General features: G+C 40.2%; 3 protein-coding genes across 5 annotated transcripts; all 3 read left to right on the top strand.

Annotated features, from left to right (window-relative positions):
• Positions 1-946: 946 nt before the first annotated feature.
• LOC310990726 (nuclear factor 7, brain-like) lies at positions 947-3,397 on the top strand. The gene has a single exon (XM_083978211.1). The coding sequence runs from the start codon at positions 1,022-1,024 to the stop codon at positions 2,456-2,458; it is 1,437 nt and encodes a 478-aa protein (XP_083834337.1). The 5' UTR covers positions 947-1,021; the 3' UTR covers positions 2,459-3,397.
• A 260-nt stretch (positions 3,398-3,657) lies between these two features.
• Positions 3,658-19,297, top strand: LOC310992055 (uncharacterized protein). Of its 2 annotated transcripts, XR_014595660.1 has the most exons (11): positions 3,658-3,684; positions 4,593-5,337; positions 5,667-5,728; positions 5,957-6,037; positions 6,165-6,224; positions 6,345-6,437; positions 6,563-6,664; positions 7,391-9,260; positions 10,192-10,329; positions 10,823-11,405; positions 19,221-19,297. XR_014595660.1 is itself a non-coding variant. In XM_083980022.1 (10 exons), the coding sequence occupies exons 2-10, from the start codon at positions 4,659-4,661 to the stop codon at positions 11,107-11,109; spliced, it is 3,372 nt and encodes a 1,123-aa protein (XP_083836148.1). In that variant the 5' UTR covers positions 3,658-3,684; positions 4,593-4,658; the 3' UTR covers positions 11,110-11,471. The 2 variants fall into 2 exon arrangements, 1 of the variants encoding a protein (XP_083836148.1); XM_083980022.1 differs by lacking the exon at positions 19,221-19,297 and having other exon boundaries at positions 10,823-11,471.
• LOC310992056 (uncharacterized protein) lies at positions 11,954-19,291 on the top strand. Of its 2 annotated transcripts, none has more exons than XM_083980024.1 (10): positions 11,954-11,982; positions 12,872-13,608; positions 13,969-14,030; positions 14,266-14,346; positions 14,474-14,533; positions 14,654-14,746; positions 14,873-14,974; positions 15,693-17,553; positions 18,089-18,226; positions 18,642-19,291. In XM_083980024.1, exons 2-10 carry the CDS (start codon positions 12,927-12,929, stop codon positions 18,926-18,928), a joined length of 3,366 nt encoding a protein of 1,121 aa, XP_083836150.1. In that variant the 5' UTR covers positions 11,954-11,982; positions 12,872-12,926; the 3' UTR covers positions 18,929-19,291. The 2 variants fall into 2 exon arrangements, with proteins under 2 accessions (XP_083836150.1, XP_083836149.1); XM_083980023.1 differs by having other exon boundaries at positions 11,968-12,016.
• Positions 19,298-19,844: the final 547 nt, after the last annotated feature.

The raw sequence follows: 19,844 nt of genomic DNA, 5'->3' as shown, positions 1-19,844 counted from the left end.
GACGGTAGGCTATCTGTCATATTAAGCTAACCTGTCTTTTAAGCTAACTTCTAAAAACATGAATCTGACAATGAATAACAGCAGGGCGAGACGACGTAACAGTTTGGGTAACTCTTACTCACCACATCAATGTGCCAAGCGGTAGGAAAATGGTTATTCCGAAAATGGTGACAGTGACTGTTGACGCTGTGTCCTCCAGCTCCACCTGGGAACGAGGCACGTAGGCTACGAACTAACGAACGGCGCGAACACTGATGCAGTCAGTGCGCATGTGCAAATATTCAAATGTTGAAGAAAAAAAGAGCAGTTGTTCATTTTTGTGACAGTTTGTTCATGATTTAATATTTTTATTATTTGATCAGTTGTTTTAAATACCATTTTGTTTTAATCAAGTATTTAATTGCACTGTCTTCATTTTTGCACAGTGTCTATCATTTAACAATGGTCTATAAAGTGACTTACCGTAGGCTATATGAACAAAAAAGTCCAGTAAATAATGATGAGCTGTAGCCACTAATTACAAAATGTATGAATCAAACTTGACTGTGTTACAAACAGTGTTTAGCTCTACTTTTTTTTTAATGATTCAAACTCTTTTTTTCCTTCTTTTTCAGAATAAGAAATGTCTTAATGAAACTCTTTCATGTGTGCAGCTGTTGGCTCAGTTGAAAACTTGGACAAACTACTATTTTCATCATATTTATGTATTAAAAAATGTTTGATGGATTAAGAATGAGGAAATCATGTTATTGTTTATCAAGAGGAAAACATCTGGTTGACTTGCTGACAGCTCCATCTGCTGGAGACTCAACAACATGGCTGCATTTCCTGCCTGTGATAATTTAATCATTGACAAGAGGTAGAAGAAAACGAAAGTACATTTGTCATTGTTGATCAGCGCTGAGACGCCATTACAGGGTGTGAGATCTCTACTGGAAAACACACGTTTGGATTATTTTCAAGAGCAGAGTCAGTGACTTGGTGAGTCTCCCTGTTGAAATATAATCAAGATAATAAGGAAATGGCTGAGAGAGCTCTCTTTGAAAGTTTCCTGAGTTGCCACGTGTGTTCAGAGACTTTCAGAGATCCTGTGTCTCTGAGCTGCAACCACAGATTCTGTTCAAGCTGCCTGAAAAAATTCTGGGAACAAGCTAAAAACAAAAACTGTCCCATTTGTAAAAGGAAATCTTCAAAGGAACATCCACAGATAGACTTTGCACTGAAGGATCTGGCTGATTCCTTTGCTGGGAGACAGAAATCTGGATCATCAGAGACTGAAAAGCAACATGAAAAACAAACAGTGGTTTGTAGTAAACACGAAGAGGAGCCTAGATTGTTCTGTAAGGATGAAGACAGAGCTGTGTGTCCTGTCTGTGAGTTTTCTCTTCACCAGAGTCACAAGGTGGTTCCTGTAGAAGAAGCAGTCAGTGACCTGAAGCAGCAGCTGAAATCTGACTTAAAGTCTCTGCAGGACAAGAAGGACAAATACAAACAAGTGGAGAAAACATACGATGACATGATTCAACACTCCAAGAAGCAGCTGTCGTCCACAGAGAGGCAGATCAGAGCAGAGTTCAACAAGCTCCACCAGCTCCTGAAAGAGGAAGAGGAGTCCAGACTGGCAGCTCTGAGGGAGGAAGAGGAGCAGAAGGGGAAGACTATGAGCAGAGAGATGAAGATGATTGAGGAGCAGATCTCCTCTCTGTCAGACAGTATCTGTGCTGTTGAAGAAGAGCTGCAGAAACACAAGGTGGCGTTCCTCAGCAGTTATAAAGCCACTCAGACCAGAGCCAGAGCCCAGTGCTCACTGTCAGATCCACAGCTGCTCTCAGGAGCTCTGATAGATGAGGCCAAACACCTGGGCAGCCTGTCCTTCAGAGTCTGGGAGAAGATCAAGGAGAAGATGAAGAAGAGGGTCCACTTCACTCCTGTCATCCTGGACCCAAACACTGCACATCCCATCCTCCATCTGTCTGATGATCTGACCAGTGTGAGACAGGGAGACACGTATCAGCAGCTTCCTGACAATCCAGAGAGAAACACCAAGTATATCACTGTTCTGGGCTCTGAGGGCTTCAGCTCAGGGAAACACAGCTGGGAGGTGGAGGTGGGAGATCATCCTCGCTGGACTGTGGGTTTGGCTAAAGAGCCAATTGACAGGAAGGGAGAAATATGTCTTTCACCAAAACATGGAATCTGGTGTTTCAGGCACCGTGATGGAAAATACACCAATGGTGCTGGTAAGACGGTGACAGTGGAGAAGAGTCTCCAGAGGATCAGAGTCCAGCTGGACTACGACAGGGGGGAGGTGTCCTTCTACGACCCTGAAGACATGACTCACATCTACACTCACAGAGACACTTTCACTGAGAAACTCTTCCCTTATTTCAGTGTTGGAGAAGCTGGTGATGCTAAAACCTCTGATATCAAAATGTGTCCCACTGAGATCAGTCTGTGACGTTCAGGGACGTTAGTTTTTCTAGAGAGTTTGTAGGTTGTGTCACTTCTTAAAATCAACATTAATATCCGAGAAAATGTGAAAACAAAATGCTGAAACTGTTTCAATAGCCTAATTGTCGTTGAGATTTTTCATTATGTTTTCATATTTTATTGTGAATTTTATAGGATTATTGTCATGAAAACAAAATGATGAAGCTGTAAATGAACAAAAAGAAGTACATTATGGGAGGTTTCCTTTATTTTATATGTAAAACATTTAAATGTATCTTTACAAGAGTTTCACTGAGAAATTCCTCCCATATTTTTATATTGGAGAATCTGGTGATGCTAAAACGTCTGATACCAAAATGTGTCACACTGAGATCAGTCTGTGATGTTCAGAGAAGTTAATTTTTCTATCATGATGGTTTGAGGTTTATTCAACTCTAAACTGATCTAACACTTTACAGCCAATCTGTTGTGTCAAATTTACAAGTGTCAGCGTGAACACTGACATTGTTATTGATGAGAAACAACTTACGATGAGTCAGAGATTAATAAAACACAAAAACATGTTACATCATCACACTACCATTTGACAGACAAGCAAATATCAACAGTTATTATTCATATAGCCTATCTTTTTTCTTTCTTTTTACCTGATTAAAATAACTTTTTTCAACTGTTTATACAGTATCAAATGCTGTGTTTCTACTTATTGCAGTTTCTCCAAGGGTCTTTTATCTGTGTCTCATTCGGTATAAATGCTTCCACAAGATTCCCCATGTTTTTTTCCCCCTCATGCATTGTCATGTATTTTCTATGTAGCCTACTTTCATCTAGTTTTGCAACTATTGTGCCTGGAAGCAAATGTGTCATAGCACTGGAAGATAAGATAAACGTTTCACTTCAAATAAAAGGACACTGTTGAAAACTGAAATGTCTCTGATTAGCCCGAAGTTTAGCTAAATTGTTCATGGGTTTTATTGTAAATGAAGGTAAACAATGTGTGAAAAAAAATAATTAAATTGTCATGATAATTTAGGCAACTTTATCGACAGTGTAATGTTATCGGTTTTTTTTCTCATTTTATTTAACTTTTATATTTTTAATTCGTGATGTTTATTCTTCATTAAAAGTTTTTCATTGATTTATTTCATGTGTTGCTGTTTGTGGCGAAACGGGCTCTTATTCTGAAAAAACCCAAAGCGGAAGTGACGTGACCTGTTAGCAGGAGCATGTAAGGTAAACAAAGGCCGTTTCCCTGATGTCTGTGTGGTAGTACTCACCTTCTTCAAACAACATTTCAGTCAACATTAGATGTGTCGAAGCGTCCGTTCGTCTCTTTCTCTCTTACGTCGGTGAATTTTCACTCGTTTTCTCAGCTACGAATAAATAACCGGCATTTCACAGGCTAACAAAGCTAACAGCTAACTGCTAACTGCTAATCAACGTAGCACCGCTTACCACCAGGTATTTTCACCGTGTTTCATTTCAGATATAAACATAGATTACCGTCCTCCCTCTCCCAGGATTTGGGACAAATAACTACGTTATCATCTATGAAATGTTATAGAAATGACATAGCCGACCTCACGGGTTAGCTGTTTAGTTAGGCTACATAAACATATATTTTTCAACAATCGTTAATGAAATATTCCAGTGTCATATAAAACTGTTTATAATTTGGCCATTTCTGCGTAACAAACTCACATACTCCCATTTAATCCCATGCACAGTTGAATAATATTTGATAGTTATTTCAAACAATCGTTTCCAGCTGTTGCAGTTGTGTTATTATATTACATATGAAACGTTTCCTATTCTCCAGTGAAGAACCTCTATATTAGGTGTCTGTAATATAAACTAAAACATAAACTTGATGTCATACCTCCTCATTTCTGGCTGTTTGTTATCTGGGATGTTCTATTATTTATATTTATATAGTTTATATCCAGCTAAAATCCCTACATTAGATCCAATATTTACTCTCCCTCTTATAGACAGTTGGTGCAAAATCATTTCCACAACCACAACACTCTGCTCTCATGTTGCAGTAGATCAGAGAATATGGGTGTTTTTTTCCCCAAAAGAAATACTACTACAACATGAGTATGATGATGTAAATGTTACATGTTGTTTTGCTCCACCAGGACGTGTGTCCAAAGGAAGTGGAACGAGAGATTTCAACAACAACAACAGATTGAAGATTATGAAGAATGATGGAAAACTCATCAGCAGGTAAAGGCCACCTCCCCTGTTCGTCGTGGTTGGGACAGAATGGCTGGACCGCAGCTTCAACCCCAGGAGGACCCCCCCTCAACTCCGTGGCCAGCTCTCAGCATCTTGGCCTGGGCTCGTCTTCCGGTCAGCGACCCTCCTACGGCCACCTGCAGACGTCCAATCAGAGCTGTCTGAGCGACTTCGGCACCTTATCGTCCACAAATAACATCCCGTACAAAGCCCCTCACGTCAGCAACCATTCTCTACCATCCACCATGATATTTCACAACACCGGTGCCTCTCCTCTTATGTCCTGTGCTCAGCAAAGCCCCCAGAATGCATCTGTGCTGCTAACGGCAAACCAACAGAAAACCGTACCTCCACCACCTCTTCCCCAAACAAACCAAGGACTACAGCTTTGCAGGCCGCAACATTTACCACCTCCCTTACCCCACGACCCTTACAAAGCGCAATTTCGACCTCCGTTAATCAGTCAGGGTTTACAAAGTGGACTTCAAGATGTGTCTATGAGCCTGCCGTCGTGTGGGCAGCGTGCGAGCGCATCTCAGCCGACTCTGGATGGAGCGTCTGCTGGCATCGCTGGTTACGCTCACAGCTACGGTGGAGCCGCTTCACACCAGCAGCCTCAGTGGGCCCCTTCATCACACTGCAGGGGTAAGCTGTGTTTTGTAATGTGAGCATCATACACTGGCAAAGGCTTCTGGCATTGTGGGTTTCAGACAATTTTTATTCGATTTTTTGAATTGAATGATTTACGGCTTGATTTGGATCTTTTAATTTGTAAAACCATAAACAGGAAAAAAAGAGGGGAGCTCAGTTCACATAGATGGTTTACAGAGCAAAATCTCTACGTGGTATGAAATAATAGCTGATTTTTAAGAATGAATGTGCAGTTAGATATAAGATTGAAATCTTTTGTTCATTATTTGCCTTCATATAACTTTCTAACATTGTACAATATTGTACAACATTGTTTTCCTCAGGAGCTGTGAAGCCTGTCCATGAATCAGCCGCGTCTTCCAACAATGAGCCGTCGCAGGAGAATGTGAGAAAAATCTTAAAAAACGTACCACAGAGGAAAGCTCCGTTGTTTGGTGTTTCATTTATTTATTATTTTGTAAATATAAAACTAAAGTGTGGTAGATTTTTATTTCACATAGCGAATTGCTACTAAGTTTAAGTGACTGTAATAGTATTTACCAAATGAGACTCTCTCTTTTAGCTGCTGTTGTGTGGATATTTCAGTCAACATGTGCTTTTTATCTGTTTCCAGGGCAACAATGATATATGGCGTTCAGCGCTTTTACTTCATCGTGCACAACTAGTCGAACAACTGGCTGAGATGGATAAACTTGTAAGTGTGTTGTGGCAATTTTACATTGAAGATGGACAATCAATGTTATTTCTTTAGATAGTAACTATTACTACTCAGTAAGACATTGCAAAACAGAGACTGATAAATAATATACTTCCCCTTCAAGCTGCAATCCGTCCCTCCTGATGACAGCGCTGATGGGCTGTCTCAACCCACGACTACTCAGGTGGCTAACATTTCTTGTTTTGGATGATCTTGTTTGATTTGCAATGATGTAACTCAATTCACACATTACGTACGCACGTGCAAAAACTTAGTATGGACCATTGTTTGTTTTCACTCGTAGTTTCCTCCATCAATGGTTGATCTATCTCAGTGTGAACAAACCAAGACCAGCAGTGCACAAGTACAAGTTGAGCCGCCCTCAGAAGAGTCAATGGTAACTAAAATGATTCCCTCTGCATCAATGTTTGTTATTTGATTAGATTGGATTACCTTAATGTTCACCCCCATAACTGTCATATAGTTAAAATAGCCTTCTTTTCATTGTTTTTTTTTCCCCAGACACAACAGACACACTGTCATTCAGACGATTGTGCATCACCTGCATCTTTTGATGACCATGATGAGGCCTGTGATAAGCCAATGTCACCAAGAGAGTCAGAGGTAGTTCCCTTATTATTTGGGCTTGTTTGTTTGATCCTCAACAAATAAAAAAGTTTATATTTTCAGATCAAGTCAGATCAGTTTCCCATTTCCTTGTGTTATAGTAAAGCGTTGCCCACAGTCCATCTCAGCTATGTTCTTCTGGTGGTTCAGCTGTGTTCACATGGTATCATGTAATTGCCACGACCACAGGTGCATTTCTGTAAATTATGGAAAAGTTTATTTATGTCAGTAATTCAATTCAAAAAGTGAAAACAATACATTATGTAGATCCATTAGACGCAGAATGAAACATTTCATGTCTTTAATTAATTTATTTTAATTGCAATGATAATGGCTTACATTTAATGAAGACCTAACAGCAAAAAGAAAAAAGCATAATATGGAAATGTTGACCTTCTGAAAAGTATGTCCATCTATATGCACTCAATAATTGGTTGGGGTTATTTGACTTGAACTACTGGAAACTGACTTTTCCATGATATTCGAATTTATTGAGCTGCACCTGTAATATATTGTGATGAAGTCATTTGTGAGTATTAAACAAGAAGACAATAGCAAACACCAAATTAACTGATTGAAGTCAAATGAAAATCCTTTTAAATTCTTTGATTCTCAAATAAGCAGCCATAGGTTGTCTTTTAAAATATTAAATATAAATACTCATAAGAGTAATATTTGACACAATCACATATTGTGTTTCCTCATGTTTTTTTTTTCTTTCAGAAATTGGAAAACATGTCAGCTGAGTCGGAGGATGACACTGATCCTGATTACCTGCCCAACACCGGTGGCGATATTTCTGATTTACAATCGGACAGTGACGGGAGCTCTTCAGATGAATCGAGCGGAAGCTGTTTGCCAACCTCTGCAGACGAAGCGTCTCCTCTACCACTGAAAGAAGAGGCTAAATCAGAGAGTTGCTCGGACGAAGATATAACAAAGTCCTGTGCAAATGATAAGAAGTCGTCCCATGAAGCTTTAGTGCTGTCAACTTTAAATTCCAAAGTGGATAACAAAAACAGGAAGAAGAATTACTGCTTGTTTTGCTCGAAGCCACAAACTAAAATGGCACGGCATCTAGAGAAAGTCCACAGTGACAAAGCAGAGGTTGCAGTTGCATTTCAGTATCCCTTGTTTTCCAGTGAAAGACTGAAGATATGGAAGAATTTAATGAAACAGGGAAACTTTAAGCACAATAAAGATGTTCTGAGAACGGGAAAGGGACAACTCAATCCTTACAAAAGACCAACCAAAAGTGGAGAGGCCAAAGACTTTATTCACTGTCTTTACTGTCAAGGTCTTTACTCGAAGAAATGGATGTCCCAACACATGAAGCAGTGTACGGAGAGAGTGAAGAACGGAAAACGATTGCCTACTGGAAAAAGGCGCATTGCATCGCGGTGTGCGCTTCAGATTTTAGGAGATCTTGGAGTAACGGATGGCTTTAGAGATATACTGTGTGAAATGATCTACGATGACATAACACAAGCTGTAATGGATGACAAGATTATCTTGCAATTTGGGGAGCATCAATTCAACCTGTACAGATCTGACTTGAAGAAGCACGATTCTATAAGACAAAACCTTCGCCAGATTGCGAGGCTTGTGCTTGAAGCTCGAAAAATCACCCCTCTGAGGAACCTACAGGATTTCTTTTCCACCCCCAGCTTCCGACACGTGGTGTCCGCAGTCAAAGTCTTAGCAGGTTATGACTCAGAAAAGAAAACATACAGTGCTCCGTCACTTGCCCTCAAGCTGGGCTACCTCCTGCAGAAGACTTGCGGTATTGTTGAGAGTAACGCAGAGAAGAGCGGTGACACCAGCCTGGCAGAGTCTGCGCAGAACTTCCTCCATGTGTACCAGAAGAAATGGACCAAGCTCATTTCCTCAGGCGCGTTAACAGCTCTCAAAGAAACGAAACGGACCACAGACAAGAAGGTGCCGTTCGCCGAAGACGTAAAGCGCCTGAATTTCCACATGGAGAGTGCTCATGTTGCTGCTGAGAAAAATCTCAGAGATGCCCCCACTGTTGAAAACTACGCTGCCCTGGCCAGGTTGACACTCGCTCGGACAATCTTTTTTAACAGGAGGTCAACTGTGGAGATATCAACGATTCACGTAACAGCTTTTATGTCGCGGAAAAAGTCAAACGTGCTGGATGACATGGACAAGTCTGTCTCAGACTTGGAAAGAACAATGTGTAGGTTCTTTGCTAGGGTTGACGTACGAGGAAGCACCGGGAGAATGGTCCCCGTTCTACTGAAACCCTCATTCGTGTCGGCTTTGGAGCTCATAGTAGAGACCCGCGAGGCAGTCGGGGTCCCCAGCAAGAACCCCTTTCTCTTCGCCCGACCAGCTACACTGTCAGCCTACAGGGGGTGTGAATGTGTCAAACGTTTTGTCCGAGAATGCGGAGCTCAAAACCCTGAGGCGCTGAAATCGAACAAGATCAAGAAGCATTACGCCACAATGCTACAGATGCTGAACCTGGATGATGAGGAGGCGAACCAAATTTTAGGGCCCAACAATCCAGTCCGAAGCCTGCGACAGGGCAGCAACGTGCAGCTGGACAATGTTAAAATGCGTTCTGGAGGTAATCATTTTTCACTTTTCTGGTATACGTGATGTCAACATATGAAAGTCAAGTTTTGTACAGTTTAGATTTAGATACAGGATTTAAAGGAATTGTTCACCATAAAATGAAATTCGGTCATTAGTGACTCACCCTCATGCTGATGAATACTCCGGAGTAGTTTTTTATCCCTCAAAGTGCATCTGGAGACCCGGGAGGCTGGTTCGTAGTCCAACGAAAACGTCATATGAGATTAATAGGGACCAACACAAAAACGTCCATAAAACTACACAAAAAACATGTAATATTCCTCCACACTGCTCGTCCACTGCAATCCAAGTGTCCTGAAGGGATATAGTCCAGAGTTTACTTGAAACAACGTCATTTAGGACATTTTTACAGCCTAAACAGTCCTGTATTGAATTTGCCTGGTGCATGCTCTCGCGTTCATGAATTTCATTTTTTGGTGAACTATTCCTTTAAATCAGGTGCCAATCTGACCCACATTGAATTTTGGACTGATCTTCTGATTAAAGTTGCATGTTCTTTATTTTAGCAAGTGTTAGACAGAAAATCTGGTGTCTCATCATGCCACTCATGGTGCAGCCATTTCACTCACCAGTTGAAAATGCAGAACTAAATCTCTTTCTAATGCAACACCTGACCTGATGGTCTCTTAAAATGAACCAACACAGTCTCACATGTATGCCAAAATTAAGAGCCACAATCTCTGCATAAAATGAAGTCATAATGCAGGCACATGAATTCACATCTGTCTGTTTTTGAGGAGTTGCACTTGCAAGGACCGAGACCTTTCTGAATGGAATTGGACAAGCTTTCATGTGGAAATTTCATTTGATATCATGAAGCAAACGGATGAGAAATCAGTGCTCAGTATTATCAGTATGTACAGTATCTAAAATAAGAATTCCTCTTTTTGTCGTCATTACAGGGAGATCAAAACAAGCTCCGTCAAGGCATCAAACTGCAACGTATGAACCCGGAAATTTTTTTCATCAAGAAGCACACGGACTAACATCGGGCATCGCTGGGACTGCATTTCCAAAATCTGACAACTTGGACAGCAAAGGTAGGAATAGAGATAGATAGATAGAGAATACTTTATTCATCCCTAGCAGGGAAATTCAAGGAATGGTGATCGTGTCCCTTTGTTTTTTTACATTTTTCTTGGGTGTCTTTTGTGCACAATGTTGGATTAAGAGTAACTCACAAGATATTTTTTAAGCTCCAGTGGGTTTTATAAATAAGAAATACTAATACATAGAGCTGAAGATTTCTTTTGACTTGCAACATGTTTTCATCATCACGCAGGTCAAAAGTTAAATAAAAACAAAGTTTGTCAAATTGTTGTTTATTACAATTATAGAATTATTATTATAGTCTAAGATTGGAAATGTGGACAACATTAGACATTAGCCTTTATGATAGTAGTATCTTGAAGAAACATCTGGCTTCACTTTAGATTAAGACTTCTCCCTATGTTATGAAAGGGAATATTTTGTTTTCTGGAGTTGTTTCAGTGATGATAGATGTTCATTTCTTTCTGCTTTTACCTCCAACAGGCTCTCAAAGTAAGGGCAAACATAAATGGGACGACGCAGAGGTTCATGCTGTTGAAAGACACATGATGAGCTTCATTAAAGGACACATAGTGCCTCAGAAAAACGACTGCATTCAGTGTCTAGAGGCTGAGCCAAAAGTGCTGAGGACACGAACGTGGAAAGGTGTAAAGGACTATGTCAGAAACAGGATCACTGCCCTGAAAAGACAAAGTGGCACATCCACAAAAAGTGACAGGCCGGCGCAAAAGAAACCACGGCAGAGTGCTGGACATTTTCAACAACTATAGATGTGAAAGTTTGATGATGGCAAAACATGTGCAACGTTTGCCTTCTCTACTTTCTTATCCTTCATCAGTTTCTCTTCATCATTGTATATCATTTTTTCTCAGTCTTCCTCTGGTATGTGAGCATTTCTGTCCATTATGATGGCCAAGGACAATTGATCATGTTAGTTTAATGTTATTGTTGTTCTCAGTCATTACTGTTTATTGTGATCACATTATGTCTCTCTCTGTGACTTTGTTCCATTTTAGTATTGTTCATTTAAACAGAGACAGACAGTTCATAAATACTGACAAATAAGGTGTTACACAGCTGATGGATATTCAAGTTGTTGGCGCTCCAAGTGCACCCTTGGCAAATGGCAACAAAGTTGTCTGGTACAATATACTGAATTAATTATTCTGTTTGGTATACTATGGTATTTTATTAGACTTTGTATAATACAACAATTTACCTATAATAAAATGCCAAAAAATAAAATTCTAGCAATTTATCTGGAAACAGAACAATGACTCGTCTGTATTCCACACATAGAATACAATCAAATCAGCGTTGGAGGAGGAAATAATCACATGCTTAATTATATTTTCAATGATATTGTTTTTAGGAGGAGTATGGTGACCTCTAACTAAGTTAAAATTTTAGGAGCGCAAGCAGAAAACATTCAAGAACCTATTTTCAGTGAAGGAAAGTAAATTCACACGATCGGCTGTGTTTATTGTTTCAGGTGTCATAGTTTGGACCATAGACTGTAAAAGAGGTTTGGACAAGTTAAGTGTTTCGTGACGTCACACTAGCCGCAGGCTTTTACTTTGAAAGGACAAGCGGAAACGCTCCCAAAGCGGAAGTGACGTGACCTGTTAGCTGCAGCATGTAAGGTAAACAAAGGCCGTTTCCCTGATGTCTACAGGTGTGGTACTCACCTTCTAACAACATTTCAGTCAACATTAGACATTAGATGTGTCAAAGCGTCTCACTCTTTCTTACTTTGGTGAATTTCCACTCGTTGTCTCAGCTACGAATAAATTACTTCACAGGCTAACAAAGCTAACTGCTAACTGCTAATCGACGTAGCACCACTTACCACCAGGTATTTTCATTTCATTTTACCGGTAGATAAACATAGATTACCGTCCTCCCTCTGTCAGGATTTGGGACAAATAATAACGTTATCATCCATTAAATATTATAGAAATGACATAGTGGCTAGCCGACCTCATCGGTCAGCTGTTTAGTTAGCCTACATCAACATATTTTCAACAATCGTTAATGAAATATTCCAGTGTCATATAAACCTGTTTATAATTTGGCCATTTCTGCGTTACAAACTCACATACTCACATTATATCTCATGCACAGTTTAATAATATTTGATAGTTATTTCAAACAATCGTTTCCAGCTGTTGCAGTTGATTATATCATGTTATTATATGAAACGTTTCCCTATTCTCCAGTGAAGAACCTTTATATTATATGTCTGTAAGATAGACTAAAATATAAACCTGATGTAATACCTCAGTCCTGGCTGTTTGTTGTTCTGTTATTTATATCTATATAGTTTATATCCAGCTAAAATTAGATCCAATAGATACTTTCCATCTTACAGACACTTGGTGCAAAAGCATTTCCACAACCAGAACGCTCTGCTCTGTAATGTTGCACTAGATCAGAAAAGATGGGTCTTTTTTTGTTTTTTTTAAAGGAAATACATACTACTACAACATGAGTGTGATGATGTAAATGTTGCATGTTGTTTTGCTCCACCAGGACGTGTGTCCAAAGGAACGAGAGATTTCAAACAGCACATTGAAGATTATGAAGAATGATGGAAAACTCATCAGCAGGTAAAGGCCACCTCCCCTGTTCGTCGTGGTTGGGACAGAATGGCTGGACCGCAGCTTCAACCCCAGGAGGACCCCCCCTCAACTCCGTGGCCAGCTCTCAGCATCTTGGCCTGGGCTCGTCTTCCGGTCAGCGACCCTCCTACGGCCACCTGCAGACGACGTCCAATCAGAGCTGTCTGAGCGACTTCGGCACCTTATCGTCCACAAATAACATCCCGTACAAAGCCCCTCACGTCAGCAACCATTCTCTACCATCCACCATGATATTTCACAACACCGGTGCCTCTCCTCTTATGTCCTGTGCTCAGCAAAGCCCCCAGAATGCATCTGTGCTGCTAACGGCAAACCAACAGAAAACCGTACCTCCACCACCTCTTCCCCAAACGAACCAAGGACTGCAGCTTTGCAGGCCGCAACATTTACCACCTCCCTTACCCCACGACCCTTACAAAGGGTCATTTCGACCTCCGTTAATCAGTCAGGGTTTACAAAGTGGACTTCAAGATGCGTCTATGAGCCTGCCGTCGTGTGGGCAGCGTGCGAGCGCATCTCAGCCGACTCTGGATGGAGCGTCTGCTGGCGTCGCTGGATACACTCACAGCTACGGTGGAGCCGCTTCACACCAGCAGCCTCAGTGGGCCCCTTCATCACACTGCAGGGGTAAGCTGTGTTTGGTTATGTGTGCATCATACACTGGCAAAAGCTTCAGGCGTTGTGGGTTTCAGACAATTTTTATGAATGATTTGAATTGAATGATTTACGGCTTGATTTGGATCTTTTAATTTGTGAAACCAAAAACATAAATAGGAAAAAGAGAGGAGTTCAGTTCACATACAGTAGATGATTTACAGAACAAAATCTCTACGTGGTATAAAATAATAGCTGATTTTTAAGAATGAATGTGCAATTAGATATAAGATTAAAATCTTATGTTCATTATTTGCCTTCATATAACTTTCTAACATTGTACAATATTGTACAATATTGTTTCCTCTTATAGTCTGTCTGTCTTTTCCTCAGGAGCTGTGAAGCCTGTTCATGAATCAGCCGCGTCTTCCAACAATGAGCCGTCACAGGAGAATGTGAGGAAAATCTCAAAACACCAAAAAGTTACTACAGAGGAAAGCTCTGTTGTTTGGTGTTTCATTTATTTATTATTTTGTAAATATAAAACTAAAGTGTGGTAGATTTTTATTTCACTTAGTGAATTGCTACTAAGCTTAAGTGACTGTAATAGTATTTACCAAATGAGACTCTCTCTTTTAGCTGCTGTTGTGTGGATATTTCAGTCAACATGTGCTTTTTATCTGTTTCCAGGGCAACAATGATATATGGCGTTCAGCGCTTTTACTTCATCGTGCACAACTAGTCAAACAACTGGCTGAGATGGATAAACTTGTAAGTGTGTTGTGGCAATTTTACATTGAAGATGGACAATCAATGTTATTTCTTTAGATAGTAACTATTACTACTCAGTAAGACATTGCAAAACAGAGACTGATAAATAATATACTTCCCCTTCAAGCTGCAATCCGTCCCTCCTGATGACAGCGCTGATGGGCTGTCTCAACCCACGACTATTCAGGTGGCTAACATTTCTTGTTTTGGATGATGTCGTTTGATTTGCAATGATGTAACTCAATTCACACATTACGTACGCACGTGCAAAAACTTAGTATGGACCATTGTTTGTTTTCACTCGTAGTTTCCTCCATCAATGGTCGATCTATCTCAGTGTGAACAAACCAAGACCAGCAGTGCACAAGTGCAAGTTGAGCCGCCCTCAGAAGAGTCAACGGTAACTTAATGATAAAATTATTCCCTCTGCATCAATGTTTGTTATTTGATTAGATTGGATTACCTTAAGTTTCACCCCCATAACTGTCATATAGTTAAAATTGCCTCATTTTCATTGTTTTTCCAGACACAACAGACACACTGTCATTCAGACGATTGTGCATCACCTGCATCTTTTGATGACCATGATGAGGCCTGTGATAAGCCAATGTCACCAAGAGAGTCAGAGGTAGTTCCCTTATTATTTGGGTTTGTTTATTTGATCCTCAACAAATAAAAAAGTTTATATTTTCAGATCAAGTCAGATCAGTTTCCCATTTCCTTGTGTTATAGTAAAGCGTTGCCCACAGTCCATCTCAGCTATGTTCTTCTGGTGGTTCAGCTGTGTTCACATGGTATCATGTAATCGCCACGACCACAGGTGCATTTCAATAAATTATGGAAAAGTTTATTTATGTTAGTAATTCAATTCAAAAAGTGAAAACAATACATTATGTAGATCCATTAGACACAGAATGAAACATTTCATGTCTTTAATTTATTTTAATTGTAATGATTATGACTTATATTTAATGAAGACCCTTTTAAAATGGAAATGTTGACCTTCTGAAATGTATGTCCATCTATATGCACTCAATAATTGGTTGGGGTTATTTGACTTGAACTACTGGAAATTGAATTTTCCATGATATTCTAATTTATTGAGGTGCACCTGTAAGTCATTTGTGAGTATTTCAAAGCATTAAACAAGAAGACAATAGCAAACACCAAATTAATTCATTGAAGTCAAATGATAATCCTTTTAAATGATTTGATTCTCAGATAAGCAATCATAGATTTGCACTTAGCTATGCCTGTCTATTAAAATATTAAATGGAAATACTCAGAGTAATATTTGACACAAGCACAGATTGTGTTTCCTCATGTATTATTATTTTTTCCTTCAGAAATTGGAAAACATGTCAGCTGAGTCGGAGGATGACACTGATCCTGATTACCTGCCCAACACCGGTGGCGATATTTCTGATTTACAATCGGACAGTGACGGGAGCTCTTCAGATGAATCGAGCGGAAGCTGTTTGCCAACCTCTGCAGACGAAGCGTCTCCTCTACCAGTGAAAGAAGAGGCTAAATCAGAGAGTTGCTCGGACGAAGATATAACAAAGTCCTGTGCAAATGATAAGAAGTCATCCCATGAAGCTGTAGTGCTGTCAACTTTAAATTCCAAAGTGGTTAAAAGGAAGAAGAATTACTGCTTGTTTTGCTCGAAGCCACAAACTAAAATGGCACGACATCTAGAGACAGTCCACAGTGACAAAGCAGAGGTTGCAGTTGCATTTCAGTATCCCTTGTTTTCCAGTGAAAGACTGAAGATATGGAAGAATTTAATAAAACAGGGAAACTTTGAACACAATAAAGATGTTCTGAGAACGGGAAAGGGACAACTCAACCCTCAAAAAAGACCAATCAAAGGTGGACAAGCCAAAGACTTTATTCACTGTCTTTACTGTCAAGGTCTTTACTTTAAGAAATCGATGTTCAGACACATGAAGCAGTGTACGGAGAGAGTGAAGAATGGAAAACGATTGCCTACTGGACAAAAGCGCATTGCATCACGGTGTGCGCTTCAGACTTTAGGAGATCTTGGTGTAACGGATGGCTTTAGAGATATACTGTGTGAAATGATCTACGATGACATAACACAAGCTGTAATGGACGACAAGATTATCTTGCAATTTGGGGAGCATCAATTCAACCTGTACAGATCTGACTTGAAGAAGCACGAAGCTATAAGACAAAACCTTCGCCAGATTGCGAGGCTTGTGCTCGAAGCTCGTAAAATCACCCCTCTGAGGAACCTACAGGATTTCTTTTCCACCCCCAGCTTCCGACACGTGGTGTCCGCAGTCAAAGTCTTAGCAGGTTATGACTCAGAAAAGAAAACATACAGTGCTCCTTCACTTGCCCTCAAGCTGGGCTGCCTCCTGCAGAAGACTTGCGGTATTGTTGAGAGTAACGCAGAGAAGAGCGGTGACACCAGCCTGGCAGAGTCTGCGCAGAACTTCCTCCATGTGTACCAGAAGAAATGGACCAAGCTCATTTCCTCAGGCGCATTAGCAACTCTCAAAGAAACGAGACGGACCACAGACAAGAAGGTGCCGTTCGCAGAAGACATAAAGCGCCTGAATTTCCACATGGAGAGTGCTCATGTTGTTGCTGAGAAAAATCTCAGAGATGCCCCCACTGTTGAAAACTACGCTGCCCTGGCCAGGTTGATACTCGCTCGGACAATCTTTTTTAACAGGAGGAAAACTGCGGAGATATCAACGATTCACATAACAGCTTTTATGTCGCGGAAAAAGTCAAAAGCGCTGGATGACATGGACGAGTCTGTCTCAGACTTGGAAAGAACAATGTGTAGGTTCTTTGCTAGGGTTGACGTACGAGGAAGCACCGGGAGAATGGTCCCCGTTCTACTGAAACCCTCATTCGTGTCGGCTTTGGAGCTCATAGTAGAGACCCGCGAGGCAGTCGGGGTCCCCAGCAAGAACCCCTTTCTCTTCGCCCGACCAACTACGCTGTCAGCCTACAGGGGGGCCGACTGTGTACGACGTTATGTCCAAGAATGCGGAGCTCAAAACCCAGAGGCACTGAACTCGAACAAGGTCCAGAAGCATTACGCCACAATGCTACAGATGCTGAACCTGGATGAGGAGGCAAACCAAATTTTGGGGCCCAACAATCCAGTCCGAAGCCTGCGACAGGGCAGCAACGTGCAGGTCGACAATGTTAAAATGCGTTCTGGAGGTAATCATTTTTCACTTTTCTGGTATACGTGATATCAACATATGAAAGTCAAGTTTAGATTTAGATACAGGATTTAAATCAGATGCCAGCCAGATCCACATTGAATTGTGGACTGATCTTATGAAAGTTACATGTTCTTAATTTTAGCAATAGAAAATCTGGTGTCTCATCATGCCACTCATGGTGCAGCCATTTCACTCACCAGTTGAAAATGCAGAACTAAATCTCTTTCTAATGCAACACCTGACCTGATGATCTCTTAAAATGAACCAACACAGTCTCACATGTATGCCAAAATTAAGAGCCACAATCTCGGCATAAAATTGAGTCATAATGCAGGCACATGAATTCACATCTGTCTGTTTTTGAGGAGTCACACTTGCAAGGACCGAGACCTTTCTAAATGGAATTGGACAAGCTTTCATGTGGAAATTTCATTTGATATCATGAAGCAAACGGATGAGAAATCAGTGCTCAGTATTATCAGTATGTACAGTATCTAAAATAAGAATTCCTCTTTTTGTCGTCATTACAGGGAGATCAAAACAAGTTACGTCATGGCATCAAACTGCAACGTATGAACCCGGAAATTTTTTTCATCAACAAGCACACGGACTAACAACGGGCATCGCTGGGACTGCATTTCCAAAATCTGACAACTCTGACAGCAAAGGTAGGAATGGTGATCGTGTCCCTTTGTTTTTTTTTCTTTTTTTTTCTTGGGTGTCTTTTGTGCACAATGTTGGATTAAGAGTAACTCACAAGATATTTTTTAAGCTTCAGTGGGTTTTATAAATAAGAAATACTAATACATAGAGCTGAGGATTTCTTTTGATTTGCAACATGTTTTCATCATCACGCAGGTCAAAAGTTAAATAAAAACAAAGTTTGTCAAATTGTTGTTTATTACAATTATAGAATTATTATTATAGTCTAAGATTGGAAATGTGGACAACATTAGACATTAGCCTTTAGATTAAGACTTCTCCCTATGTTATGAAAGGGACTTATTTAGAGGAATATTTTGTTTTCTGGAGTTGTTTCAGTGATGGTAGATGTTCATTCCTTTCTGCTTTCACCTCCAACAGGCTCTCAAAGTAAGGGCAAACATAAATGGGACGACGCGGAGGTTCATGCTGTTGAAAGACACATGATGAGCTTCATTAAAGGACACACAGTGCCTCAGAAAAACGACTGCATTCAGTGTCTAGAGGCTGAGCCAAAAGTGCTGAGGACACGAACGTGGAAAGGTGTAAAGGACTATGTCAGAAACAGGATCACTGCCCTGAAAAGACAAAGTGGCACATCCACAAAAAGTGACAGGCCGGCGCAAAAGAAACCACGGCAGAGTGCTGGACATTTTCAACAACTATAGATGTGAAAGTTCGATGATGGCGAAACATGTGCAACGTTTGCCTTCTCTACTTTCTTATCATTCATCAGTTTCTCTTCATCATTGTATATCATTTTTTCCTCAGTCTTCCTTTGGTATGTGAGCATTTCTGTCCATTATGATGGCCAAGGACAATTGATCATGTTAGTTTAATTTTATTGCTGTTCTCAGTCATTACTGTTTATTGTGATCACATTATGTCTCTCTCTGTGACTTTGTTCCATTTTACTAAGTTCATTTAAACAGAGACAGTTCATAAATACTGACAAATAAGTTGTTACACAGATTTTGCTGATGGATATTCAAGTTGTTGGTGCTCTAAATTCACCCTTGGCAACAAAGTTGTCTGGTACAATAATGAATTTAGTTATTCTGTTGGTATACTATGGTATTTTGTTAGACCTTGTACAGTATAACAATTTACCTATAATAAAATGCCAAAAAATAAAATTTTAGCAATTTATCTGGACACAAAACAATGACTCATCTGTATTCCACACAGAATTACAATCAAATCAGAGTTGGATGAGGAATTAAGCACATGCTTAATTATATTTCCAGTGTTACATTGTCATAATGTTTTTACGAGGAGCATGGTGACCTCTAACTAAGTTAAAATTTTAGGAGCGCAAGCAGAAAACATTCAAGAACCTATTTTCAGTGAAGGAAAGTAAATTCACACGATCGGCTGTGTTTATTGTTTCAGGTGTACAGTACAGGCCAAAAGTTTGGACACACCTTCTCATTCAATGTGTTTCCTTTATTCTCACTGAAGGCACCAAAACTATGAATGAACACATGTGGAATTAACAAAAAAGTGTGAAATAACTGAAAACACATCTTTTCTTCTTTGTCTTCTCTTTCTTCTTTTCTTCTTCCTCTCCTTCTTCCTCCTCCT

Source organism: Trachurus trachurus (assembly GCF_905171665.1).
Source record: "Trachurus trachurus genome assembly, chromosome: 9".
NCBI classification, from domain to species: Eukaryota; Metazoa; Chordata; class Actinopteri; order Carangiformes; family Carangidae; genus Trachurus; species Trachurus trachurus.
The sequence above is the reverse complement of the archived record's forward strand: the minus strand, read 5'-3'. Positions and strand labels throughout refer to the sequence as shown.

Excerpts from the sequence above, each read along its gene's own strand:
- LOC310990726 (XM_083978211.1), top strand. The coding sequence starts at position 1,022 with ATGGCTGAGAGAGCTCTCTTTGAAAGTTTCCTGAGTTGCCACGTGTGT.
- LOC310992056 (XM_083980024.1), top strand. The coding sequence starts at position 12,927 with ATGATGGAAAACTCATCAGCAGGTAAAGGCCACCTCCCCTGTTCGTCG. Across the intron at positions 14,031-14,265 it reads ATGAGCCGTCACAGGAGAAT|GGCAACAATGATATATGGCG; the intron begins GTGAGGAAAATC and ends ATCTGTTTCCAG. Across the intron at positions 18,227-18,641 it reads TGACAACTCTGACAGCAAAG|GCTCTCAAAGTAAGGGCAAA; the intron begins GTAGGAATGGTG and ends CACCTCCAACAG.
- LOC310992055 (XM_083980022.1), top strand. The coding sequence starts at position 4,659 with ATGATGGAAAACTCATCAGCAGGTAAAGGCCACCTCCCCTGTTCGTCG. Across the intron at positions 5,729-5,956 it reads ATGAGCCGTCGCAGGAGAAT|GGCAACAATGATATATGGCG; the intron begins GTGAGAAAAATC and ends ATCTGTTTCCAG. Across the intron at positions 6,038-6,164 it reads TGGCTGAGATGGATAAACTT|CTGCAATCCGTCCCTCCTGA; the intron begins GTAAGTGTGTTG and ends TTCCCCTTCAAG.